Source organism: Botrytis sinoallii (genome assembly GCF_014898435.1).
Source record: "Botrytis sinoallii strain Bc 23 chromosome Unknown BSIN_005, whole genome shotgun sequence".
Taxonomy (NCBI): domain Eukaryota; kingdom Fungi; phylum Ascomycota; class Leotiomycetes; order Helotiales; family Sclerotiniaceae; genus Botrytis; species Botrytis sinoallii.
The window spans coordinates 775,082-802,043 of NW_024066032.1; the positions used below are offsets into that span (position 1 = coordinate 775,082).

The 26,962-nt window shown below is 42.1% G+C and overlaps 8 protein-coding genes across 8 annotated transcripts; 4 read left to right on the forward strand and 4 right to left on the reverse strand.

Moving 5' to 3' along the window:
* Window positions 1–593: 593 nt before the first annotated feature.
* Window positions 594–1,562, forward strand: EAF02_003443 (uncharacterized protein; the record flags this gene model as incomplete). Its single annotated transcript, XM_038899491.1, has 1 exon — window positions 594–1,562. One exon carries the CDS (start codon window positions 594–596, stop codon window positions 1,560–1,562), a length of 969 nt encoding a protein of 322 aa, XP_038760418.1.
* Window positions 1,563–2,356: 794 nt separating this feature from the next.
* Window positions 2,357–4,241, forward strand: EAF02_003444 (uncharacterized protein; the record flags this gene model as incomplete). The annotated part of the gene is made up of 6 exons (XM_038899492.1): window positions 2,357–2,465; window positions 2,535–3,150; window positions 3,197–3,356; window positions 3,410–3,581; window positions 3,633–3,795; window positions 3,848–4,241. 6 exons carry the CDS (start codon window positions 2,357–2,359, stop codon window positions 4,239–4,241), a joined length of 1,614 nt encoding a protein of 537 aa, XP_038760419.1.
* A 435-nt stretch (window positions 4,242–4,676) lies between these two features.
* Window positions 4,677–5,978, forward strand: EAF02_003445 (uncharacterized protein; the record flags this gene model as incomplete). The annotated part of the gene is made up of 1 exon (XM_038899493.1): window positions 4,677–5,978. The coding sequence occupies one exon, from the start codon at window positions 4,677–4,679 to the stop codon at window positions 5,976–5,978; it is 1,302 nt and encodes a 433-aa protein (XP_038760420.1).
* Window positions 5,979–7,311: 1,333 nt separating this feature from the next.
* EAF02_003446 (uncharacterized protein) lies at window positions 7,312–8,525 on the reverse strand (the record flags this gene model as incomplete). Its single annotated transcript, XM_038899494.1, has 3 exons — window positions 7,312–7,533; window positions 7,669–8,311; window positions 8,359–8,525. 3 exons carry the CDS (start codon window positions 8,523–8,525, stop codon window positions 7,312–7,314), a joined length of 1,032 nt encoding a protein of 343 aa, XP_038760421.1.
* Window positions 8,526–9,133: 608 nt separating this feature from the next.
* EAF02_003447 (uncharacterized protein) lies at window positions 9,134–9,777 on the reverse strand (the record flags this gene model as incomplete). Its single annotated transcript, XM_038899495.1, has 2 exons — window positions 9,134–9,582; window positions 9,693–9,777. The coding sequence occupies 2 exons, from the start codon at window positions 9,775–9,777 to the stop codon at window positions 9,134–9,136; spliced, it is 534 nt and encodes a 177-aa protein (XP_038760422.1).
* A 730-nt stretch (window positions 9,778–10,507) lies between these two features.
* Window positions 10,508–11,446, reverse strand: EAF02_003448 (uncharacterized protein; the record flags this gene model as incomplete). The annotated part of the gene is made up of 3 exons (XM_038899496.1): window positions 10,508–11,103; window positions 11,147–11,329; window positions 11,428–11,446. The coding sequence occupies 3 exons, from the start codon at window positions 11,444–11,446 to the stop codon at window positions 10,508–10,510; spliced, it is 798 nt and encodes a 265-aa protein (XP_038760423.1).
* Window positions 11,447–12,327: 881 nt separating this feature from the next.
* Window positions 12,328–13,549, reverse strand: EAF02_003449 (uncharacterized protein; the record flags this gene model as incomplete). The annotated part of the gene is made up of 2 exons (XM_038899497.1): window positions 12,328–12,741; window positions 12,782–13,549. 2 exons carry the CDS (start codon window positions 13,547–13,549, stop codon window positions 12,328–12,330), a joined length of 1,182 nt encoding a protein of 393 aa, XP_038760424.1.
* A 3,508-nt stretch (window positions 13,550–17,057) lies between these two features.
* Window positions 17,058–19,072, forward strand: EAF02_003450 (uncharacterized protein; the record flags this gene model as incomplete). The annotated part of the gene is made up of 3 exons (XM_038899498.1): window positions 17,058–17,416; window positions 17,470–18,001; window positions 18,056–19,072. 3 exons carry the CDS (start codon window positions 17,058–17,060, stop codon window positions 19,070–19,072), a joined length of 1,908 nt encoding a protein of 635 aa, XP_038760425.1.
* Between the last annotated feature and the right edge of the window lie 7,890 nt (window positions 19,073–26,962).

Sequence of the window (26,962 nt, forward strand, 5' to 3'; positions counted from 1 at the left end):
AGTCAATTTATCCTGACCATCCACCGATGCTTAACTACAGCTCTCGTCCATGAAATCAGACTTTTCACCTGATTTGACATTGACCCCCCACTGCTGCTAACATTGCGACAAAATGGGCATGCTCGTATAAGGTTACCTTATCGAAGCCTATTTTTAATTTCAATTCCAATCCTGGTTTCAACAAAGAAAACCACACCATTCAATCAATCCCTTTGAACATACCAGTTCTGACAATAACGTTGGAACTATGCACTGATCAGGTGACCATCTATAAATACACGAATACAAAGCTGCCCCTGGTTCTGCAATCTGCTGACCATAAGCGAGCCATTCCCCTTGGCTTCGGGGTTTATCTAAACCCTGCCGAATCCGCATATAGGAAATAAGCCAAAGCGAACATGCAAAAAGTCGTTCCATATGACGCAAATATATTATCATCCATTCATTGAGACATGGAGATATCAGATTTGAACATTCCGTATATTATGAGAGTAATTATAAAAAGGTAACATTCCCTCGATTTCAAATGCTGCAGTTTGCTACAGTTTTAACAACATCAAGATCACCAAGCGCCAAGCATAACAACTTAGAACATGACTTACAAAAACTCCATTATCGTCACTGGTGGGACCATTAACCTTGGTTACCAAGCTGCTCTTAAGATAGCAAAAGAACATCCAGACTACCTCATCGTCATTGCCTCCCGGTCCGATAAAGAAAACTCCGCCCAATCCATCAACAAAAGTCTACATCAAGACAATACTATTTTCATGCCACTCGATCTTTCCGATTCGAAAAGCGTTCGAAGTTTTGCTGAGAAATGGATCGCTGATTCCACGAAACCTCAAATCAAAGCTTTGGTTTTGAACGCCGGTCTTCAATTCCCAGCCGGTCTCGTGATGACACCCGAGGGATTGGAAGCAACCTTTGCCATTGCTCATGTGGGACACGCACTTCTTTTCTTCCTCTTGTGTCCATATCTCGCGCCTGATTCCCGCGTGATTTTTACTTCGAGCGGTACACACGATCCTGCACAAAAGACTGGTATGCCTGAACCCGAATACCTTGCCGCAGAGGATCTCGCCCACCCTCCAGAATCCATGATCAAAATTTCAGGCCGGAAGCGTTACACCACCGCTAAGCTTTGTAACGTACTATTCGCCTACGCGCTATCGCGTAAACTCGACGAGCGGGCCCCTGAGCGCCATATCACCGTTACAGCAATGGATCCTGGTCTCATGCCCGGCACTGGGTTAGCAAGAGAAGCAAACATGTTCGAGCATTGGCTTTGGAATTCTGTTCTGCCACACCTGATCTGGTTGCTTCGCTTGGTTGCAATTCCAAACACACATACACCCGCAGAATCAGGTGCTGCACTTGCTAGACTTGCGACTGCTGCTGATGTTGAGGGCACGACGGGGAAGTACTTTGAAGGACTAAATGAGATCAAGTCGAGCAAGGATAGTTATGACGAGAGTAAACAGGAAGACTTATGGAACTGGACAGTCAGCTATTTGGCAAAGGACGAACGGGAGAAAGTAAAATTTGAGTCACTCAAGTGAGAGAAGACATTGAAAGAAGTCATCAAAAAACCCCTCTCCGTTTTCCAATCTCTAATGTAAGAATAATTCCAATAAATGCTGCAAATGTTCCGTTCCCCTAGCCAAGAAATCAGGATTCCATTATGTCTTGTGGCGGTTGAAAAGAAGAAGGAGTTGAGAAGATCTAGATGCGTGATTTTCTGTGAGAGTCGAAAGATATACCATTGTTATTATCGATGGAAGAGGAAGGTTCTTTTGAATGGCTCGAGCATAGTACACTGAGTGGGGCATGTCGGAGAAAATCATCATTAAGCTCCCGCTGGGCAAAATCACGACATCGCAAATTTTACCTAACAATCCTCGCAATTCCTCACCAATTTCATCTATTATTGAATGCTATGTTGGGCGAACCAATGAGAAAGAAATGAGTTACCTATAAAAATCCACTTGACCCCGAAACTTTTGACAGCTTTCGGTTCACGACGGCATGCCTAGCTTCACATCCGTCATACTATCTGGATTTGTTCTTCTTGACTTCTTGTAAAAGCTTGGATTAGTATCACGTCTTCATCTCACCATATTCATCATATTTTGATGTACATTTAAGAATCGTCTGATTCCCTTTTGATATTTTGCTGAACCTTCTTGCATTGTAACATTAGCAAAAACCTCGATATATTCCCCTTTCACGCATAATTCATAACCTTCAGTACTTTAGCCATTCAATATCCCTCGAAGCGTCATAGAATTCAGGGCTTCAATAGTATCCAAGATATCGACAGAATCCCCGTTCTTCAGAAATCAACACCCAAAACATGAGAGACTATTCGAATAACGCATCAAGTCTTCCCAAATATGGGGGTACGGATCAAGTTGGAGAGAGCCCCAAGACGGGAGTTGGAACACAAAGCGATTATAGTCAAGGTACAATTAGAGAACCATCCTAATAATCGACTAGTCTTTTTTCGCTCGTAATTTCTGACTCTGAAATAGAAGAAGAGGAATCCGCATACCAAACTAATGATGCGCGCCGTCAAATTGGTCCAATTTCAGCCATTTTCTTGATCTTCAATCGCATGATCGGAACCGGAATTTTTTCGACTCCAAGTACCATTGTTGCTCTTTCCGGATCTGTCGGGCTGGCACTCTTTATCTGGGTTGCAGGTATGCTGATTGCCGCAGCTGGTCTCGCGACATATATGGAATTTGGTACCGGACTTCCACGAAACGGTGGCGAAAAGAACTACCTCGAATATGTTTTCCGAAGGCCCAAGTTTCTCATCACTAGCATGTATGCTATGTATGTAGTACTACTCGGTTGGGCGGGTTCGAATTCCGTGGTATTCGGGGAGTATATTTTAAGTGCCGCCGAAGTTGAAGTAACTCGATGGAACCAGCGTGGAGTAGGAGTGGCCTGTATCACAGCCGCTTTCTTGATTCATGGATTTTCTGTGAAGTGGGGATTGAGACTTCAAAACCTTTTGGGTGTTATAAAGCTTCTGATTCTTCTCCTGATCATCATCTCGGGGTTTGTTGCGCTTGGTGGCCATCTCAGAATCGAGAAGCCAAACAATTTTACAAATGCCTTCGAAGGAACGACTGGAAGCGCGTAAGGAAACCTCCCTCAATTCAAATCTCCATCTGACTTTGTGTAGTTACGGAGTTGTCACAGCTCTCTATAACGTTATCTGGAGTTATATCGGCTATAGCAATGCCAATTATGCGCTTTCCGAAACCAAAAATCCAGTGAGAACACTCAAGATGGCTGCGCCAACAGCTCTCGCTATAGTCGGTGTGCTATATATGCTTGCAAACGTATGTTGGCGATATCGAGATCTTCCACGGAATGATACTGATGTATAGATTAGATTGCATATTTTGCCGCCGTACCAAAGGAGGAAATCATGATTTCGGGTCGTATATTGGCCGCTTCATTTTTCAAAAACATGTTCGGATCCCGCGCCGAACGTGTATTGTCTGTTTTTGTTGCCCTTTCAGCGTTCGGAAATGTTCTCAGTGTCATATTCTCTCAAGGCAGAAGTAGGTTGCTTCATATGACTTCCATCAGAATATCTTGCTAACAATCCTTAGTTGTACAAGAAATTGCTCGAGAAGGAATACTGCCATTCTCCCGACTTTGGGCAAGTAACAAGCCTTTCAACACACCATTCATGGGCCTCTTTGAACATTGGCTGGTGTCTGTGATCATTATGTTAGCTCCACCACCAGGAGATGCTTACAACTTCATTCTGAAGTATGTCCCCGTTTCCTCAAGATCTTGCTATCGTTTAACTAACACCACCCAGTGTTATCTCATACCCACTTGCGGTAGTAAATGTCTTTGTATCTCTCGCTCTGCTTATTCTTTATGCTCGACCATTTTCAGCCGATCGCCATCCACAACATTGGGCTCCACCTTTCCGTGCTACTTGGCCTGTGGTACTATTCTTCCTCCTCTCGAACGTCTACCTTGTCGTTGCACCATTTGTTCCACCCGACGAGGGTCAAAATGTTTACGAGAGTCTGCCATACTACCTTCATTGTGTTGTGGGCATTGCATTTTTCGGTGCAGGAGCTATTTACTGGTTAATTTGGGCTCAGATATTACCCAGAATTGGTGGATATAAACTTGTTCGAGAGAGCATCGTCACCGATGATGGATGGAGTGGAAGTGTTTTTAGAAGGGTCAAATCAGAATAGATGAGAAGCAATTGGAGTAACAAGGGGGTAAAGGAGTAGAAATTATTGGTATCAACACTTTACAAGAATAATCATAATAATAACAACATTTTCAACATGTAATAGAAAGTAAATAATTGAGGTTCTGATGATCGTTGTTGTTGTTGATGTATTGCTAGTTGTGTAAATAAGGCTGAAATATACGAAGTAACATCCAATCACACATACGCTATCCCTCATCCAATCTAGCTTAAAATGCTACCCTATCATACCCGCTTCCCGCCTCCCGCCTCCAATCCAGATGAACATGTTCACAAAGCAACTTATGTCAAACTCACCTTGCAGTAAATTCACAACGCATAACTATAATGCTTCATTGAGACCCACAATCATCTGGATGCCTCAAATACCGCGTCGTTCTCCTCGCGCAAATTGATATCTGTTATCCGTAAAACAATGGCACCACTACTCGAAGATCCTCGTATCCGACAGACCTGGAATCAATTCTCACAGAATGCGGAACATGCAACAGAAAATGCGGCGGCAGGAATATGGACTTTTCAACATAATTATTTAAATCCTTGCTTTTCGACCATTGGTAACGGCTTCAATTCGTGTACAGCACAATGTTTCCCGGGACAGGAAGAAAGGGCGAGGAGATTGCGGGAAAGAGGGCGGACAAGAGGACGCGCAGAGTTTAGTTTCGATTTTTATGACGATTGGGATGAAGATGAGGGGATTTTGGGAGGATGGGGAAATGATGAGTTGGATAGGTTATTGGCAGGAAGTGGATCGCATTCTGGAAATGTGAATGAAGCGCCAAAGAGGAAGAGAGGGATGAGTTACGGAACAAGAGGAAGAAAGAAAGGATTAGAAGGCGACCCTACAATTATACCGAGTACAAGCGCTATAGGATTTCTAGGACGTTTACCTTGGAAGTTAGGTGGAACACTAAGATACAAACCCAGCGCTGCAGATCTGCAAGAACATCCTGGAGCGCATCGATCGGATTATAATGGAGTTGGAGAGGAAGCAGATGCATTAATGGGAGACGATCTTGATGATGATGTGCGGGATTTTATGAGAGGACATACGAGAAATAGGAGTTCGACGCAAAGTTCAGGAGAAACTTCAGATTCATTTCGATCGAGAGGGGATTTATTCCCCAGCGATGAAGAAGATGCGGTACCTTTAAGTGATGAGTTTGCGATGGTACTTGAAAGACGAAACACAAATTCTGGTACAGACGATAAGAGTAGTGGGAAAACGCGAAGTAGTAAAGGCAAAAGACCTGCGCAGTCAAGGGATGCATCACGAACTACACAATCATCACAAACATTACGACCAAAAGGAGTCCGCTCAGGCTCAGGGACGTCATTACAGAGTAATCCAGATCTCTCGGAACCTGACTTGATCAATACCTTGTCAATTGAAGATTTACAACTAGAAGAGGAAAGAATACGTTTAGAAGAAGATGAAGAAGTAGAAAGAAAACGGCAAGCAGCGTTACGATTAGCGCAGGAGCGAGGACTTCATTCAGAGAGTATCTCTGAACCCATTTCATCAGAGCCAAAGCAAGATATAGAAGGAGTAGAAGATGAGCCAACTTCACCCGAAGCAATTGAGGTAGTACAAGCCACCAAACTACCTCCAGCTCAATCGGAATCACAAGTTGAGGAAGATACCACGGAAAGAAAGAATATTGATGACGACAAAGAAAATAACTTTGTCCCTGCGAGACTACCGAACTTTGGTTGATGGCATTCGATCAAACGCGTTACATGACCAACCTTGAAGAAGTCTCTGAGACAGCAATGACGAAAAGTTCAAATTCGGCAGATTTACCTACCGTTTTGGTGATTTGCCGTCACCAAACCAGGCTTGTTCGTACCCCAAGCCTGGGATTGACACCAGGCATTACGCACAATCTTCGTCTTTCAGAAGCATAGAGGTTTCTCAAAGAAAGGAAAATTCATTGTACGTACTGCGCACGGGGAGTCATAGTTTTCTCGTCAGTATCAAATGAGAAGGGCATGAAGGATTCAGGCTCCAAGCTACAGCTCCCGAAGATGTTGTATTGAGTTGAACGGACTGGTAGACTACAGCAATGCCCTCCGAAATTCTAATCTCATGCAAAACATACTATTAAGATCCATTTGCACAACTCAGCATAGCAGGCGGAACTCCGATGACGATGATCATGAGCCAAACGAGCTGGAATGAAAATCGCGGACTAGGAGGGAGGCAAGGACAAGTGGATTATCACTAGTTAGATCTCCTACTACAGATGACAGGCAGGTGACAGAATACAGATTACAAACAACAATTGATAGTTGATAATCGATAAATGTCAGAATAGGCAGACAGACGTTACCAGAGACAGAGACAGAAAATAAGCATATGCGAAGTGCTCGCTATACTTGGATGATTGATGACTCGGGGTATTCATTCGATGATGTGATTCATATGATATAATATTATATCATATGATGTGATCATCACAGACAGGAGTTTGGATGGGGTTACCTAGTTTGTTTGGAGGTGGTAATGTAATGTAATGTGCTTTTTGGGGGTTTGGAGTATGAAGTATGTGAGGGAACTGGGATTGGAGATGAGATGGGATAGGATAGGATAGGATAGGATATCAAGATATATGGATAGGTAGTTTCATGGAGCGATTACTGAATGATACACGCTTTCCGAGAATATTGTGTTAGTATGTTATGTGGTGGAGCGTGGTGTAGTGAGTGTTAGTTAGCTTGTTGGTGTGAAAATCCTATCATCTGAATAGGTAGGTATTGTTATTCTTCAATCTTTCGACCGGGATATTGAATTGAGCATATTAAACCCCGATTCGGCGGAAGAGCATATCTATCTACGTCCATGGATAGGTAGGTAGTACTCAGTACCTAAATCTCCCAAGCGCAGCCCTAGATCACCTGTGCACTATACCCTACTCTCACCCCAACCAAAATCTCATCAAAGCCCCAGAATTATACAATTCCCATCTCCAGTCCTCTCCATTCTTTCCCCTAAACCCAAACACCCCTCGCTCACAATTTACTCTTCCCCGCATTCCCCACCCCCGCACTCAAAACCCATCCGCCTTCCGCAACATCTCCACCGCCTCCCCAACCATCTCATCCACAATCACACCCGCCGGTTTGATATCTTCAATAACCCCCGCCACCACCCCCATCAAATGCGGAATATCTACATCTTTGCTCTGTTCCATATCGTATTCGAGCGGCGTGATACCTTTCTGAGTTAATTCTTGGATTTTGGCCGGTTGGGATTCCCAGGCTTGTATGTACTAGAACGACGGGGAGAAGTGTTAGTATAATAAGTAACTTGCTGATCGATAAATCAAGGAGATTGTGATGATGAGGATGAATGAGAAGGAAAAAGGGAGGCGGGAAAGTGATAACAAAAAAAAAGGAAATCTCACATCATTCATCTTAACTCTCAACGGTCTCCCCGACACAACCAACGTCCTCAACGTATCCTCAAACCTCGCACTAACCACCTCTTCCTTATGAATCCTACTACACCCCGCCTCCTCACTCGCCACAAATCTCGTTCCCACCCACACCCCACACGCCCCCTGCATCAAACTACTCGCTAACCCCCTCCCATTATAAATCCCTCCCGCCGCAACAACCAACGCCGTCTCCCCCTTCAACATCGCGGGTTGATATCTCCGCGTCACATCCACCACCGCCGGTATCAAAATACTATTCGGGATATCCCCCGTGTGTCCGCCGCCCTCTCCTCCCTGCGCACACACAATATCCACCCCCGCATCTAAAGCTTTCACAGCATGTTTCGGAGCCCCAACCATATTCATCACGAGAATCCCAGCATCGTGTAATCGCTTAATGACATGTGGCGGCGGGATCCCAACCGCGGAAATGAAGAGTCGTGCGCCTTCTTCGATGGTCACGTCGATAAGCGCATCGAGTTGGCCGTGGGTATAATCATGGTTTGTGGCGCGAGCGCCTTCGCCTACTTTGGGGAGAGCGAGATCGACCCCAAAGGGAAGAGAGGGGTCTGATAGATTGGCTTTGAGGGAGTGGATTATCTCGCGGAGTCTGGGGTGTTAGTGAGGTTTATGAAAGAAAGAGGGAGAGGGATGTACTGTTGAGGTGTGTATCCTAATCCTCCTATACAACCCAATCCACCTGCATTACTGACTGCAGCTGCAAGTGGACCGCCGGATGTACGAGCCATGCCGGCGAGAATTATAGGATGTTTGATACCGAGTAAAGTGGTTAGGGGAGTGGTTATTGGACCTTGAGTCGCCATTGTGTATTGATTTTTGTGTTTTCGTGATATGTGTTTGTGAGATTACAACTTATGGTACCGAGTTTTAGATTTGGTGAAACTCAAGGGGGGGTACATAGATATAGAAGACCTTGGCAATTGATATGGGGAAATAGATGTGTGGAGAAGATGAACATAATGGAAGTGAAACATGGTAAAAAGATAGATAATATGGGGTAAGACGGATAAGGTCGTTGTGGAGTACCTAGTAAACAAGATCAGGGGTTCTGTGGGGAAGTAAGGTTACCGAGGTTATCGGATCGATAGATCTGCGATTCGTTGAGATGAGGTTGTAGGGGTCGAAAGGAAATCACATGAAAAAGAACGACGTTATATATCAACATTGAATCGCGAAGAGATTGGATTGATCAAAATGTCTTCACATCTTGATGTTGGGTATATCTAGATTATTAGAAAGTGCTCGCCAGGTATAGCATAAAATCAATATGATGTCCGAATTCCTCATTCATTCCACTCTGTTTGCATTGTTCGAAACGTTGATCCTCTTGAAAGTTTGATCCTCCCACACCTTTGCCTTCCTCGCATTTTTGCCCTTCTCACACCCGAATCCCCTCCTCTCCTCTCCCCTCTCAACAACAATGTGAAATCTCAAACGCCGGCGGTACCGCACCCTTCTCATTCCTCATCGCAAGCAAATGATAGTAAATTGTCATACTATCCTCCGGACTATCATGAAGCAAGCTACGCCACTCGCTCTTAAACATAATATACAACGCCGGACCGAACCCATGAAACTTGCGTGCCGTTTCGTACGCGATGATGGTGCCACGTTCGCATTTCTGCAGAACCATGAGGAAAATCCAAAGACGACATGCTGATCGCGGCCACGTCCATTGCGGAACGCTTTCAGTGGTAATTTCATCTCCGCCGGGGAAATCGCGAAGTTCGCCTTCGAGATAGCCTGCGAGTCGAGATTTCACATGGGGAGGCGATAAAGCAGTTTCCGAATGTTCGCAGGACACCTCTGATTCGGAGGATGATCTGGATGCCATTTCAAATCGATCGTGAGATTCTCTTCCTGTGAATAAACACCTCAATGTCAGTGATTTGAAGGAAAAGAAATGGAAACAAGAAGTTACTTGTTGAACCTTCACCGTCATGATCCCAAATTTTAATGGGTATACATACTTTCCAATCTTTCTTCTCCGAGTTTTAAATTCTCCTCTCTTGTCTCACTCTTCATCCCCTCGAAGATCGTTGGGAAATGTGACATTTAGGAATTCAAAGTTCGAAACGGCAAAGTGGCAGAATTGAATTGAAGTAGTGATGAGGTTCAGGTTGGGAAGCTTTAAATACCTATCAACACAGACCTCTGAGAAAAAAGGGGGATATGTACAAGTGAATTATCTACTATTGAAGTATCAGTTGGTACCTCCTAAAAGCTCACATATTAGAAAAGTACAACAATCAGGGTCTCAGAGATCCCGAGCAGACGTCATTAATAACCCTGGAAGAGCATTACTAGAGTAACTGGAGTTTGGAAAGAGTCTCCATTCTCCACACACGCTACAAGGTCTACCCCGCCTCCTAGCCTTTCTACCGCACTCTTGACTTCGCCCTAACCACCTGCGATCTTCAGTACTGTGTATGATTTGATATGTTAATAAACACGTACTTCAGCCTCATTCACTGCTACTGAAATTATGAATCTAATGCGAGTAATTGATTTTTCTCTGATCAACTGTTATATCAATGATAGTATCGTGTCTAAATGTACCCTCATTGTGAAGATGCGAAATAATGAAGCTAGGAATCGAGATCCTGAGTGATCATGCGCTACAATTGACATACTTTCTATTCATCCAACTAATCTCTATCTACACCAATTAATGAATCATCAACCACCATCTCGCTACTCAAACTCCATAGAATCTCAAGTTCAGGTCATCTAACTCCTCGCCCTCCCCTCCTTCAATCTCCTCGACTCATCTTCGAGACCACTGTCAAACATTCGTATACTCCACCCACAAATTAAGATCCATCCGCTCCCTCTTTGATAGCAATCCCCCATCCGATCCTTCCTCCACCAATCCCAAACCATTTTTGAAAGCGTTCCAAACTCTATCATCGGAAAGCGCAGAAGGCTCATCGTGACCATCCAAAAAACTTGAGTAATACGAATGAATCAGACCACTTGTGTAAATTACCTGATTCTCGATGCATTTTCTTGGTTGATGATTCGTAGTTGCATCATAAACGATATTGGCATCATCATCTCCGAGCTGGCCATTCTGCTTTTGCTCCAGGAGGTCGCCGAATAATGCTGAGAAGGACCTGAGTTTGGACTTGGAGATGCGGGTGAAAGGAGGCTGGCAGGGATGGCTGCGGGGACGTTTAGGATTTTCAGGGTGCGGAAGGAATAAAACATATGAATTCATCTTATCGACGGGGCTCTTCTGCTCATGGGCCTTATCCTCTCTGTGTTTTTGTTTGGTGCTGCGAGGAGACGTCGATCCTTCTTGTTCGGATTCTGGAAGGTGTTTCGATGAGTTCGACGAGTTCGACCATAGAAGATAATCCACTTTAATGATGTAGTTTTCTGAAAAATATACTGATTGATATTACAGATCTGGAGTACATACGTATTGTATCCAGTGGCTCACCAAGTCCCAACTCTGCTCTCCCAGTCTGATCATCCCGAGCCAAGCTCCATTCACAAAGCGAATTCTCCAACTGCTTCTTCAGCTTAACATCCAATTCTTCTACTCCAAAACTTGTCAAATTAGCTTGTATTTGATGTATCTCTTCTACCGCGCCATCGAGATCTTTCAATAGGGTTGCGAGATCCTTGATTCGTGATTGATACACCGAGATAGATGTAACAGTAATGTTACATAGATTTGAAGAAGCTCAGAAGACAAACGAAAAATCGAATCATACATTGTATAATGAGTGGAAATGAGGAGTGGAGGATGGAGAAAGCTGGGAGAGGGGTATTGGCTCCACATGACAAGATCAGACAGAAATAATAGGCATCTTTTCTCGCTTTCATTAAGGAGAGTGAATTGCAACATGACTCTCCAATGAAAAAGTGGTTCCTTTTTCTTGTGCCCCCATATATATCAGCGTGGGTATCTCTGAAAGTGCAAAAAGAAGAAAAAGGGTAATTACTGTTGTAGTATTGTAGTATTGGCCGACTTGTGAGAAAGTACATGCATTAGAATAGAATATAAAAAAACAGCAAAAAAGACATACATATCTCAACCAGAGCTCTGGACCTTTCTGGTCGCTACACCAGTGCTAAATCCTGATGGATTCAATCCCGATGCATTCCAAATCCTAACGTATTCCTCAAGGGAATGCGGGTGAGCGAACAATTGCTTGACACTGCACCACTAAGACATCATTTGATATGGAGGAAGCGAGGTTGTTTGGGTATATATATCTAAGTGGCTATGGCTGAAGATACTGGTTTAGTAACTTAACCAGCCATGAACATCCAATTACTCTTGGGGAAAAGATATCATATCCATAAATCAATCAACTCATAACTTCAAAAGGTTGGAAAACTAGATATTAAGAGCTGTCAAGTTTGGAATTACGTGCACTTGCATAACCAAGCATTTGATGATTCAGTACCCAGATCAACCGCGCACTCATTTTATCATTCCGTCTTGCTTTTTTCTACCCAAAACTATGTATATATATACTAGGTATAAATATTGTCTCTTTCTAAAACTGTATCAAGGTATCTATGCATCACGTATCCCAATTTTCACACTTCGTCTATCCTCTTACAGATCTCTATTCAATCTTTCAATCATCACAAAATTCTCACAACGTTCAATTGTCCCTCTCCACCATCAACCTCCACCCAACCACCTCCTTCAATTCTCTTTTTCCACTTGTTGCTCTCATCTCTCGCCGTCACAATCGTCATTCTCAGTACTACGCCTTCTCCTTGGCTACTCTCATGTTCCTTCTCCAATTGCTGTTCTTCCATTTTTGTGCTTGTCCAACGACCAAAAGCCCAGTTGAGTATGTACTTTGCAGGTTTTGGTGTTAGATCAGAAGTAGAATTTGATGAGGATGAGGATGCAGAGACGTCGGATTCGGGCGGCGAGAGAGAAGAATCGGAAGGTGGAATAGGAGAACTTGAGGATAAAACTGCCTTGATGCGGTATACTTCATCTTTGGGTGCTTTGGTGAGGAGTTTGTGAGGGAGCGAGAGATATTGCTGAGGATGGAGAAGATGATGTGAGGGTTATGGATAGGACTTCGACTTCGGATTGATGGTCGTGAGAGTGTTCGTGTTTCTGATCGCCATTCTTATGATCATGACTATGACCATTTTCCTTTCCATCAACATCATCAACCAACCCCCTAGCCAGTCCCCCGTCAACTCCGCACACAACATCTACTCCCACTGATCCCCTATCACTCTTGACCCAAGCGACCTGAACTTCCAAATCCCCTAACCTGTCCAGACATTCATCGAACCTTCTCTCACTAACCCCCTCCCACTTATTAAAAACCACCAAATCTGTATATTTCGCCTGTAATCTCGCCGTATAACTCGTATCTTCATACCCCTTCCAATTCTCCACATCAATCACCGAAATCACACCATCCAATACATAAGCCCCCTTTGTTTCCCTCGCAATTCTATTTACTTCCATGGCTAACGTAGCAGGAAAAGCCGACCCAGATGTTTCAATTATAATTCTATCCAAACTCCCCTTCTCTTCCTCCCCAGTTGCTTCATTGACTTTGACTGGTAAACTTTCCTGCAGTTCTTGAAGCGCCGAAGATAGAGAACCGACGAGATTACAACATATACATCCGTTGAGCATTTCCCGCACAGAAGTTATAGAAGATGAAGAAGCCAGTTGCGAGTCGACAGCTAGATCCCCAAATTCATTTTTGAGAAGAGCGAGACGGTAGGAGGGGTTGAGGGCGTGTAGTTGTGGGAGAAGGTTGAGGATTAACGTTGTTTTCCCTGAGCCGAGGAAGCCGGTAAGGATAGTTATAGGGATTGGCGACATGATGAGAGAATTCCGAGGTCGTGTTGAAAGAGGGTAGTGGAATTCGTGGTAGGTTGGAGTGGCGGTGATGAGGTGATGAGGTGATGAGGTGAGGTTAATTATCAAAATATACGAGTAGATAGAGGGGTAGTGATGGGTGGAGGGGCACTTGGGAAAAAGAAATTCTCTTATCGCTTAACCTTATCGCTTCAGTGATTGTCATTCAACCTTTCATCCTTATATTGGTGTATCTACCAGATCAGTCATTTTTATAGGACAAGCTCGGGCTTTGAAGCCTTCATTTTGGTGAAATATAAACTTGATGGTATTCAAGTACTTCATATTAAGAATCCAATTCTTCATTACCGTTGGGCTAAAACATTGGAACCAAAACTGCTATCCTTCATCGATTGGAAGAACAGTTGAAAGTTCAATTGATCCCTCACCTAATCATAACCCCCCACCCATTGCCGTCTCTCCTTCTCCCGCAGCCAATGCTTCACGAGGTGTGAGCGTATCACACTAAATTCCAGTGATTTGGTACAAGATACATACTCAAGTGCCATCACATGTACTCTATCTGGGCGTCTGACAAATTTTACAATCATTGGACCTAAAAGTCTCCGAGAGTGTTTCGAATAGAGCGCGGGAACGGGAGTCTTACGGCTTCTTACCACGAAACCACGATGGCGGAGATGAGCTCAAGTTGTTGGCACTCGCCACGAATTCTTATTTCTATTCGTGAATATTCGATCGGGGAACACAACATTGATTAATTGCGTGTTTCCTTATTTTGTTTTTGGCTTGGCAGTACGTTAAGACTTTACCTTCAAGGGTATCAGGTGAGAATCATGAGACGATGAGAGATTCTGACAGTGTAAGTAGTTAGCTGCATGAGAAGTTCTGTGAACAGATAGTTTATGGAGTAAGCCTTACAAGTCCAGAAAGGTCTGAGCGATTTATTCGTCGATCTCCCCATGAAGTAATTTCCACATGCCCACTTAGGTACAGATCATAGCATCAAAATTTGTTTAGCATCTTATCTTTTTCTCCGAAGTAGGATTGGAGGTGAAGCCATCTTTGCGCTGATGTCTATTTTCTTCAACTCACCGCAGACGCGTGTGCTTGAGGATGTAACATTGCACAACGGCACGACACTGCATCATGCAGGAGAACGATTCAGGTACAAGTCAAGGGCATGGTTGGAAAACCAATGGAGAAAACATACTGGTATTCTATTGAAATTAATTCCACCAGTTCCTTGTTCGTGCCACTGAGTTGTTGACGCTGATGTTATCACCGAGCTGTTCCTGAGTCCGTAGGAATCTGAATCAATCGAATAGTTGAGAGTGAGCGGCTGACCAAAGAAAGATGATTGCCGCCCTTTTACATCATGACCACACGTACATATGTTGGAGTGAGGGGCTAATATCAGATAGTGTCCTTGCCGCCGATTATTGTAACGCTTCACGGACATTTGTTTGGAGCTGTTCTTTGGTCATGTCGAAGCTCAACGATACTGCACATAATTAATGTTATCCACGGATCCCTCGATAAGGTATTGAGAAAGCCTATCGTTGATTGAAGGTTGTCCCATGTGAAATGCTGTGTTTTTGAACTTGATGTGCTTGTAATTGTTGTTCACATGTGTAGTGCATCCCAATTATGGAAACACCCGCCACATTCAAATCACACCTGCCCAGAAGCAAAAGGATCAAGAAGCTCATTTCGGCCATAACCCAGCCAAGCTTCGGCACGATGGTATGATCCTTATCATGATTTCATCGAGGCTTATTAACATGAGAATGAGAAAAAAACATCGACATCGTTACAATGGTTATCGTATACTCCTAATGTCACGCTGAAAGGATCAAAGGTTATTCAGAGGATTTTCTCAGGGAAACTTTAAAGTAGATGATTGATCAATTGAATTTAAGATCTATTTCAGGGACAGACAGGAAGTGCCAGATGCCAATGAGATTTCTTTTTGTTGGTTCGTCTGAATTTTGATTGATTGCTTTGCATACTTAAGTACCTAAGTAGGCTAGGTAGGTAGATGTGCGGACCTTGTTCTTATCGGACGGCCATTTCTCAAGGCCGTGAGTCGAAGCGGATTCAAGAGAAGATGATGATTTAAAATTGTAATTAATTGGTATATCACAATGATTTTCTAGTCTGATATGGTAGACCACGAGAATGTGAATCATCTCCTGTTTTCAAGATAAAGAGATTCACTTCCACAGTCGGACAATTTAAATGATTTTCATGACGTGCAGTACCACTCTATCCCATTTGACAAATCAACTCTAAATTCGAAAATCCGATGAATGTGTATTTGGTTGGTAGTCTAAATACAATAAGAATGATATGGGATAGGACATATTTCGAAACTTCCAAAGCTTAAGAGCAGATCATTTTATCCACTAGATTTTCATGAGGTTAAATTAAAAGCGCCCTTTCCCCCCTAGAAAAGAAAGGTCTACCCCTTGGATGAGATGGTTGATTGGTGAGTGTTTTTCCTGTGTTTGTATGGGAACCAATGAATCTAGACTTCTCGACTGGGTTTGCCGTTTCAAAACAGTAAACTAAACGCCAAGTAGCCGAGTTAGTTAAGAGAATGGACATCGCGTTTTTGTCAATGGGGTATAGAAATGACTGGGATATTTCAAAGGGATCTGGATTTGATGCCCTTGCAAACTGTTTGCCCCTTCTCGATATCTTTTCACTCAGATAGCCCCCAATGGCAAGATTGACAAGATCCATGTAATCGGATGGTTCATCCGGACGTCAGGAACAAGAGACCAACAAATTTCCCATTCCCGACGATTCGACCACCCTTATTAACATTACAATATGGCCTCCTCCCTCCATAGCTACCTAGTACCTATTCACTTGGAGCACCTTTCCGCCCGGATCTCTTTCTTTCTCACACTCCCTACCAAACGTTTCATTTACTGACCTGTCATGTTGGAACATTTCACTTTAATTCTTTAATTCTTGGGTAGCGAATAGGAATCAGACATGGGGAAAATCGAACCGTGTCCCTCTATCTAGTTTCCCCTGCATCACGATTCTGGGCTGAGTCTCTTTTACCTTAATCTTCCTTCATACATGTACTAGCGTATATTCACATGGTTTCCCGCGTTGAGGCGGGTAACACTGCATATTGTAAGAGACTACAGGTCATGGTCATATAATATAAGATTCCGTACTTTTCTGTATCATACTTCTTTTCCTCACCCTCTTTTGAACTTTCTCCTCAACACACTTTCGTACTTTCGTACACCACATTCATTTATTCATTCTCTGCGTGCTGTTCGTTCCTTCATTTGCTCCTCTGTTGATACAGAATCTTCTATTCCATCAAACACCAATTGAGGCCAGTCACTCTTGTGTTTTTCATTCACTTTTCAACGATCCTTCAGCTTTCAAAACAGTCGCTTTACAAATACCAGCACCATCAGACTTGAATACATTTCAAAGTACATATTCTACAATCAAACTCCTCATCTACACGCACTCTGTCATTATGGTTTTCTCAAAATTGGCCCTCGTGGGCACATTCGCCGCTTCGGCCACTGCATACTCTGCAACTGCAAGAACTTTCGCTGTCAACCACTTCTATGGAACAGAACCTCTTCTTACCGCCCGTATAGACCCAATTGTCAACCCAGGAACCGTTGGAACACACGTTCATACGATCCAAGGAGGAAGTGCTTTTGGCATGACTATGGGGGATACCACTGCTTTGGATGATTCTAACTGCACTTCCTCCCTTGTCAAGAATGATAAGAGCAATTATTGGACCCCCTCCTTGTATTTTGTCAATCCAAACGATCCTACCAATATTACAGCTGTACCTATGTTCTATATGAACGTTTACTACTTGTAAGTGACGGACTTTTTACATTTCGATAATAGACATACTAATATCTCAAAAGCTTCGAGCCCACAACCGACAAAATCACCGCTTTCCAACCAGGTCACCGAATGCTAGTTGGAAATGCAGCTCTCCGTACTCCACCAGCAGGAGGCGGAGGATCCATCGTCGATTATTCGCTCGGAACACCTCAACCAATCCAAGTTACCTGTCCACGTACCAACTACGATACTCCATCTTACCCCGCCGACTCGGACGGATTACACGGAGTAGGAATTCAGGACCCGCAAAACAAGGGAGCAGGTGTTGGATTTCCAGATCAAGATTGTAATGGATTCGCTTCACCAATGCGTCTCGATGCTCACTTTCCTTCATGCTATAATCCTGCTGCGGGATTGACTGATTACAAGACAAACATGGATTGGCCTACCAAGGGAAATTGTCCTGAGGGCTGGATTCATACTCCTCATATTTTCTATGAGGTTTATTACAACACTCCTCTCTTTGCAAGTCAATGGACGCCAGGTCAAGGCAAACAACCTTTTGTTCTTGCTAATGGAGATCCAACTGGTTATGGATTCCATGCTGACTTTGTAAGTTGATATCTTCTCAAGCAAAACCTATTCAATATACTAACAAATTCATAGATCTCGGGTTGGGACGTAGAAACTCTTCAACAAATCATCGATAACTGCGACGCAGGCGATAGCGGTATGGATAAATGTCCAGGTCTCATCGGTGGTCTCAACGATCCAACCACATCTTGCACTATCAAATCACCAATCGATGAAATTGTCACCGGTACCATGTCTGTGTTACCAGGTAGTAATCCTATCGGAAAATGGGGTTCTGCTGTTGCCAGTGTAGCTTCTTCCGTCGTCGCATCTGCTACCTCTGGTATTGCTTACCAAGCTTCTTCAGTAGCTGTTGGTGCTTCCTCAGCTGTTTCTTCAGTTGTAGCTGGTGCTTCATCAGTCGCTGCTTCGGTATCCAATGTCGCATCATCTGTCCTAGGAGTTGCCACATCAGCAGCAAGTATTTCCATCCCAAGCATATCTCTCCCCCTCTACCAAACACCAACTTCCGCCTCATCCCAACATTCTCAAAGCCACACCCGCAGCGGCGCTTCCACAAAGGTCGCAGCTGCATCATCAGCTGCCAGCGAAGTCGTATCTTCCAGCGTCATCACATCCGGAGGTCAAGTCTTCACATCCATCGTCACCGTCCACGCTTCCACACTCATCTACAAAACCGTCTCAGTTACCGCAGGACAAGCTCTTCCCACCGGCTCTAGCGTCTCTTCTAGCACTCCGGCTACTATCTCCGGATACTCATATGCTGGTTGTTATGCAGATCAAGAAACAAACCGCGCGCTTTCTGGCGTCACATTTGCAGATGTGGGTAAAGCTGCTGTGTCCAACTCAGCGTGTGTGGCATACTGTGAAGAAAAGGGATATAGTGTTGCGGGAACAGAATATGGAGGACAGTGTTTCTGTGGACAAAGCTTACCAAGCCAGACAGTCGATGCAAGTAAGTGTGCCATGGCGTGCGAGGGAGATGCAAATGAGATTTGTGGGGGTTCGTTGGCGTTGAGTGTTTATTCTAAGAGTGGCGCGAGCAAGAGAAAATCGAGACATGTGCATAGACATGTGCAGAGGAATTAGACTGGTGTCTAGTGAGTATTGTCTCTGGGTGCAGTAAGCTGGTGACTCTGCATCGTAGGGATGCTAGTGGTGGATGGTGTGGAGGAACATACAAACATAAACATACATAACCTTCGTTCTCGCAAGGCGAGCCCTTTGATTCATTCTTCTTCCCTGAACAAATTTTAGAGATTTTGGAGCAGTTTGTTAGGATAGACAATCCTTTTTGAAAAAGTATCTCGAACAATCAATCAAGTCTTCTCAACTCATGATTTTTTGTGGATTTTAGGTTAGATTGAGATGTGTATGGTAGTTATGAAGTTTATGAATTGATGATTTTTGATTATATTATATCGATTACTATGATTTTACTTTGGGTTTCTTGTCTCGTGTGCTATCTTGTCTATTCTGTGTTTTCATACTTTGGGATTGGAATGGAATGTTGAGTTTGTAGGGAAGGGAGGATATGGTATGGAATCTCTGCGGTGGGATAATCATATGGTTGTGTGGTGAGATATGAAGGTAGGAGAGTGGTTGGATAATATAAATCCGAATATTGATGTGTATTGGGATTTGACATAAGTTAGTTAGTATTGGAATAATAATATCAAGTAGGATGATGATGTATGTTGGAATAATGGAATGATATGAATGGGAATAATGATTTGGGTTGAGATGCGATGAGATGGTAATGTTAATTGGGATGATAGAATGGATTGGAAAATGGTTGTTAATTGGGATGTTGATGTGAGTTGGGGAATAGTTTGGGTTGGGTTGAGATGAGATGAGATGAGAGGGTGATATTAATTAGAATAATAGAATGGATTGAAAAAATAACATAAAATAGAATTATAATAGCATAGATTATTGATATAACTTAGGATAATAATATAAAATGGAATAATGATTGATACGTCTTGCGACAATCATGTAAATTGGGATGTTGGGAGGTATTGGGATGATGATAGAGATTGAGATAATAGTATATTAGATTGAGACAACAACAAAAGTTGGAATGATAAAATGCAATGGAATAATAATATAGATTAAGGCACAATATGAGTCGGGATACAATAAGAATCAAGACAACCATACGAACTGGGATAACGTTAACCATGGATAGTCGAGCAGAGAGAATGCGCAGGAGGAGGTTTGAGTAGTACCAAAGAAAACGCTAAAAGTGCCTGATATTCCCAACTTCGTGAGCCATACGAATCGATCATATCATATCATATCAATCTTAACACTACCTACCGGGATACGACGAGTAGATTAGCGGTCACCGAAAGGGGCTAGAGAAAATTGAAAATCTGTGCCGGATATACTCGTACGGTAGATGTGGAGTTACCTGATGCGTGGGAATATGTATATAGCGCAGATAAATGATGTGAATATCTAGCTAGGAGAGATTGGTAAGTTGATAGGAGAGGATGGTTTGGGAGGGTGGTGGAAATGCGTATTGGTGTGGGAATGGAATGGGAATGGAAGTACTTCTCTGGATTTCAAGCATGGGGTATCTACTGGTGGCTTTGAGCAGGAAAATCTGGAAGAAATAGGGAGGATATGAGTTGGATGTGTTGTTTGAAGATTTAGTGTTTGGGAATGGGAATGGGAGTGGAAGGGGAAGTGGGAGTTAGATATAAAGATTCTGTTTCTGGATATATAGTCGCTGGTGAATATATTAGCGTTTCTATTGTTAGAAGAAAAGTGATTGTTTAGTAGAACGTCAGTAATAGATGTGAAATCCCATTATCCCATGAACGAATATCAATATCCACTCTAAAGCCCGATACTTAGCGAAAGCATCGAAGCGAAATTGCATCATATATTTGATTGAAGTACCTACATATTTCCAGCTAGCTACTATGTAGAAGAGAACAAGTCCTCAGATTCAACGAGGAGAGATGTGCGAAATTGAGGACGAAAAGTTGATATGTAATTTGAGTATATTTCGGAGTTATATAGAGATATAAATAGATGTTATGTGATAGAGAAGATGAATTAGGAAAATAGTTATAAAAAACTGAAGAGATAAATATAGCTTTCTAACTACAATATTATTATTCTTATACCTAGAGTTTTCTATTTATATTATCTCATATCACATCTCCACATCCAACAATTCTTATATAAGCATAGATGAATAACTTCAATTCAATTCAATATCCACTATACTAACCCTGAGCGAATTACCAAAGAGATTAGCTCTTCAGTAGCCCGTATTCAAGACCTACCTACTATCTGTGTACAATAGCTAGCCCTTTAGATAGAATACAATATTGATATCTAGGACCTACCTATCATCGTAGGTGCTCCATCCCGCATCCTTCTCAAATTCACAATTCTACACCTAGGAAATGGGCTGGTATGGGATACCCATACATCACGAAATAGATCTATATTCACAACATAATACACAACACGAACCGAAGATATATATATACATTCAGAATAATTCTTCCCTCACTATTCCTATACCTGCTACAAACATACAGTAATCCATTCATTCATTCATACACTCATAAATAACCACACAACTACGACTTCCAACTTCCATCTTCCATCTTGAACTCAAAAACCCAGCTTTCCCGATCCCATTCATGAAAATCACAAATACCAATATATCACTCTCTACATATTAAGTATTATCTATAACATTATACACATATTGATTAATAAAAAAATAAAAATCTATAATACATCTATATAAACCAAAATCTATCAATCAGAAATAAAAATAGACTATCATACCTAGAGTAGATACTAATAACTACTATACAATTTATTCTCAAAGCATGCTATGAATTTCCTGCGAATTGTTAATGAGAGATGAGATTTTGATTGGAGAGATGGGGATGGGATTGGAGATGTGTTGGGATGGTTACTTGGATGTAAGATGTATATATATCCACCTCCACCTCAAACTTCACTCTTCATCCTCCCCACCCACTCATCCCCTTCTTCTATAAGGAAAATCACCATGAATCTCCCTCCAATTTCCAAATCATACATAAAAGTTCCCCCTCCCAACACCCAGCTCTATCCCACAACCTCAAAGCTCTATCCCACAACCCCAACATCCCACCAAAACATTCATCTTTTCAAATTCTCAGACCCTCAGAACCCCCAATCCCCTCCATAAATCTCAATTCTAATTCCAATTCCATATCAAGGATCTGATCTACCTGAGTTCATCCGCGGGATATCTCAAGAATGTGAATACGGATATGAATATGAATATCTACATAAATTTGTCATCTATCTATATATATAAATTTATCTACCTTGACTTGACTTGACTTGACTTTACTTGACTTTTCACTCGACTTTACTCGATTTCATTTAACTTCACTCCACTTCACTCCACTTCCAGCACTACTAATAAAAAGATATATATAAATAAATAAAGAAAACATATATAATAAAATATACACAACCCACAAAACAACTCACAAAAAATCTCCCCATCCTCCCCATCTCCCCACAACCCCAAGTAAAGAAAAACAAAGATAACAAATAAATAAATATCACTTCTCTCTCTCTCACTAAATCTACATTACACTTCCTCTGCGCTACAGCTACAGCTACAGTTACTCTACTTAAACACGCATAATTTACCTTGTTCATTTATTAGCAATCGAAAAAAAAAAAAAAAAAAAAAAAAAAACAGGAAAGACAGAAGAAAAGGCTAAGTAAATCTAAATAAGCAAATGACATGAAACAAATAACTTGTAGCACATAGCACATAGCACATAGCACATAGCACATAGCACATAGCACATAGCACATAGCACATAGCACATAGCACATAGCACATAGCACATAGCACATAGCACATAGCACATAGCACATAGCACATAGCACATAGCACATAGCACATAGCACATAGCACATAGCACATAGCACATAGCACATAGCACTACTATCACCATTACTACAACCACCACCACCAGCACACCAAAACCGAAACAGAAACCGAAACCGAAACAGAAATGAAAAATATCCATTCACATTCCACATTCCACATGTGACCTGAACTACGTACCTAGGTAACCTTATATACTTATATAAATAAACTCACACGAACAGTAAGCGCTAGGGATATCAATAACTTCATCTTCATCTTCATCTTCATCTTCATCTTCATCTTATTCCCTACACAGCACAAAAATTCACGAGACGAGAGGCGCAGAAAGAATCAAGTAGCTACTACTAATAGTTTAGTTGGAAGAGTGCTGGCTATGACCGGCGATAGGGCGATAGAGAAATTAACAATCTCGCTCGCGACATTAAGAAAAATTACTCTCCACACCGAAGAAACTCCTCTTTTCCCTCCTTCCCCATCTACTCCTAACACTATACCGCCCCCCCTATCTTCAACACGATTCTCGCACCGCGGCACCTGCTCCTCCTCTAATTTCGTCCCTGCCACTAACGCCGTCGTAAACCTCTCCGCCGCGGCCTCCGCGTCATCATCCGATATTCTCCATACTACCCACCTTCGAAAATGTACATACGCACTCAAAATATACATCATATCAAATCTATAAAACGGATACCTATCATTGTCATTTCCTTCATAACCGTGACAAGGAAATCTTTCTCATCTTATGCCATTCAAGAATATAAATGCATTCATTCATAAATAAAACCATGCAAATCCAAAACAGACTCGAGAATCTAAAATTTCATGACTCTGCAAGCGATATAGTCAACACCTTCAACATCATTCACAACCTTGGATGCATGATAGATGTTCTTCCTACCCTGTTGTAGGATACAATGCTATCTCCATTACCATGTCCATACACCTCCTCTCCTTCCTCCAAGATTTTACCAATATATCGAGTGACATCGTTAACAGCAATGGGCAAACATGCTGTGTATCTGACGCACCGTGTATTTGAGAAATCATGAAGTGCATCAGAGCACACCCCAGACTTAGGATGGGGGAAACTTATTACACAACTTTGGGCATGACTGCAATGTTATGGGAAGGGGTCATTGACGATAATGGGTTGAGAGATATAGCGAGTGCACAAGGCAAAGTTTTGAGTCACCCACAAGGACCGTTGCCATGTCTTGTGTTTACAAGTGATTAACAAGGTCAGAACGTATTTGTTCGAAGAGGATTTACAATTAGTTTGCGATTTTATTTTTGTTAATGAATGAATTTGCTTTCTTTTTGATTTGCTTGTGAAATCGGAATGGGGATTGGGGTATGTACTGATGCTGATACAACGATAATTCTAATGGATTATATGGTACCATTCTCAGTTTGGGGCTTGAGTATGTATGATGAAATGCGATAGAATGTGTACAAAGTAGTAGGATAGATATGCAGGTGAAATAGTGTTGCCCGAAGAAGAATATCTTCGAGACAGAAATCACTTGAGTATAATCTCAAACATGTGAATACTGATAACTAAGCTCGAGTATTGTTACTGTGAAAGCAAAAGGAGTAAGGAGATATCATAAGGTTCTTACCGATACAATGTCCGCTTTGCTGGTCACACTAATGTCCAATCGAACTTTAGGGCCATAGTCTCGGAAGTTTATACATGTGTACGGGAATGTAGGCTGAGCTGAGAAATATGAATGTAGGTTGAAGTTAAATAAATGCACGATGTTTATTAACCTGATAAGCTTGCCCTATACTTGAATGACACGCAATTGACATGCCATATTTCTAACAATACGGTGTAAACTTGATAAGCCAATATCAATGTCAATTGACTAGATATACTTTATATCAGATTTGTAACTTGTTGAGAAAAATTAAAAATGTCGGTCAATATCATTTCATTCGGTATATGAATATGCAATACCCATACGAGTACATAGGTTGTTTATGAAATGTGCAGGTATGCTAGAAGTAAAACGATCGAATCGAACTGTTTACCCTTATTGCTCATCTGTACACTTAAGCCTCGATGATCGCGTGTGTGCGCGGGATTGGAAACACTCGCTTCCTTTGATACATGTGGTTTAATATGAGGGGTAAGATGTACCTATGTATGATACATATCATAGTAGTCGAGATCTTTTGAAACAAAAGAAATCAAATAAATCAAATCAAATGAAAAGAAATATTCCGAGAAGATGGAAAAAGACAAGTCCAGGTTGCCAGCGCAACCCATATTTGCTTTCATGGTAATGATTTGAAGCATGCCATCATCATCATCATCATCATCATCATCAATAAAGCAAAAGATTCTTGATCGCTTCAAGGTTCAAGTCTTATGATGTTATTGGATACTTGAGACTTTCCAAGTTTTCATCTATCCATGATACACTAGGTACATTTTGTCCAGGTGTAAAAAGTGTATGCATGCAGCGATATGTACCCCATGCCAGGGATTCCTTTGGGTCTTTGTTTAGCATTGTTGGAACATTGGGTTGTCCTCTTTCAATCGTTTGTGAAGAGAATGAATGATTTCTCAAGTTGAGTAGAGTATTCAAAGCACCAGGAATCTTCTTGCGTTTTAGTTAATGATATGTGAAAGGATGTGATTTTCATTTTGATATTGATATTGGTGCATGTCGTGTTGTGTTGTGTTCCGTTGCGTTGATGAGTTCAGATGATCAGGTGATTGATGGAATGAAAATAAAAATGAAAATGATTGACCACCAGAGAGAGACCAGAGACAACCGAGACCACCAACCTATGAAGTTGTGCGATATCGGCGATAAGGTTGTCGGTGAATGTTAAATTGTACTCCGACTTCGAATACTCTATATGGAGATACGCTCGATACGGTAGAGAAGAATACCGGTACTCGCTCCTATACGAAGTACTAGTTATGTGACCGACCGACCGATCAAAGGCAAAGGCAAAGGGCGTTCTGTGGGGAAATCCTTGAAAGGGAACGTGGCTGGCTGGTTGGCTGGTTGGCTGGTTGGTTGTGGCCCTTCTCTTTTACCTTTCAAAGGGAGATGTTTATTTAAGGGTCCAACCAACCAGGGCCAAAAGGGAAAAGGACAAACGCATGTGATCAATGTTGCATGAATGAAGGAGATGCGATGGGGCAATGGAAATGAATGGGGCGATGAAGATGAGATAGATCATACTGAGGATTGAGGATTTGTTGGGAATGAGATGGACAGTGAGAATCAAGGGTTGATGTATGAATATGATGTATATATGTATACTGTAGATGTATATAAGAACTATCGACGATGAGGGTGATTGTCACGCATAAAGATGAATTTGAATGATTTAACCCACAAGATTGAGGAAGAGATTGATCGTCCTCGTCTTCTCTCGTGATCCGGATTGAATGGCGTAAGGATTTGATTTAAAATACAATGGCTGATAATGTGAAGTATCTATCTAGTAGGGAGGTATGTATTAGTACTCACAATATCAATAAGCTTCGTGCTTCTCCTCCTTCTTTTCTTCTTCCTTCACTCACGGTACCAGACTTCACTCCCTGACTTCACTCCAAACTGCCTTCTTCAGAGTGAAGTGTATTAGCGTCATAACTTCGATCCAAAGTGGTATAGCGCCAATAGATAATGAATGATAATCCATGATAAGACCTTTTGGATTTCGATATCACGAGTACGATTCATTCAAACCAAAGAGAATGAATGACTGACGGACTGACTGACTATCTGACTATCTGACTGATTTGGAGTCCTTTTCAAACGACAACAAGAAAAAAAAAGAATAATAAGACTCATCAGATTATAAATCTTTCTTCACTGTCTATTTATCTCTTTCTTCTCTCTACATACAAATCTTTTTATTACCTACCTACCTCCCTACCTAGTACTGACTCACTAGGTACTTCTACCGTACTACCTACTACCTATCTATTCACACTCCATTCGCCATACCTACTCATCCTTACACAATCATCAATATCATACATCTTAACTCTTAACTCTTAACTCTCCCTCGACATA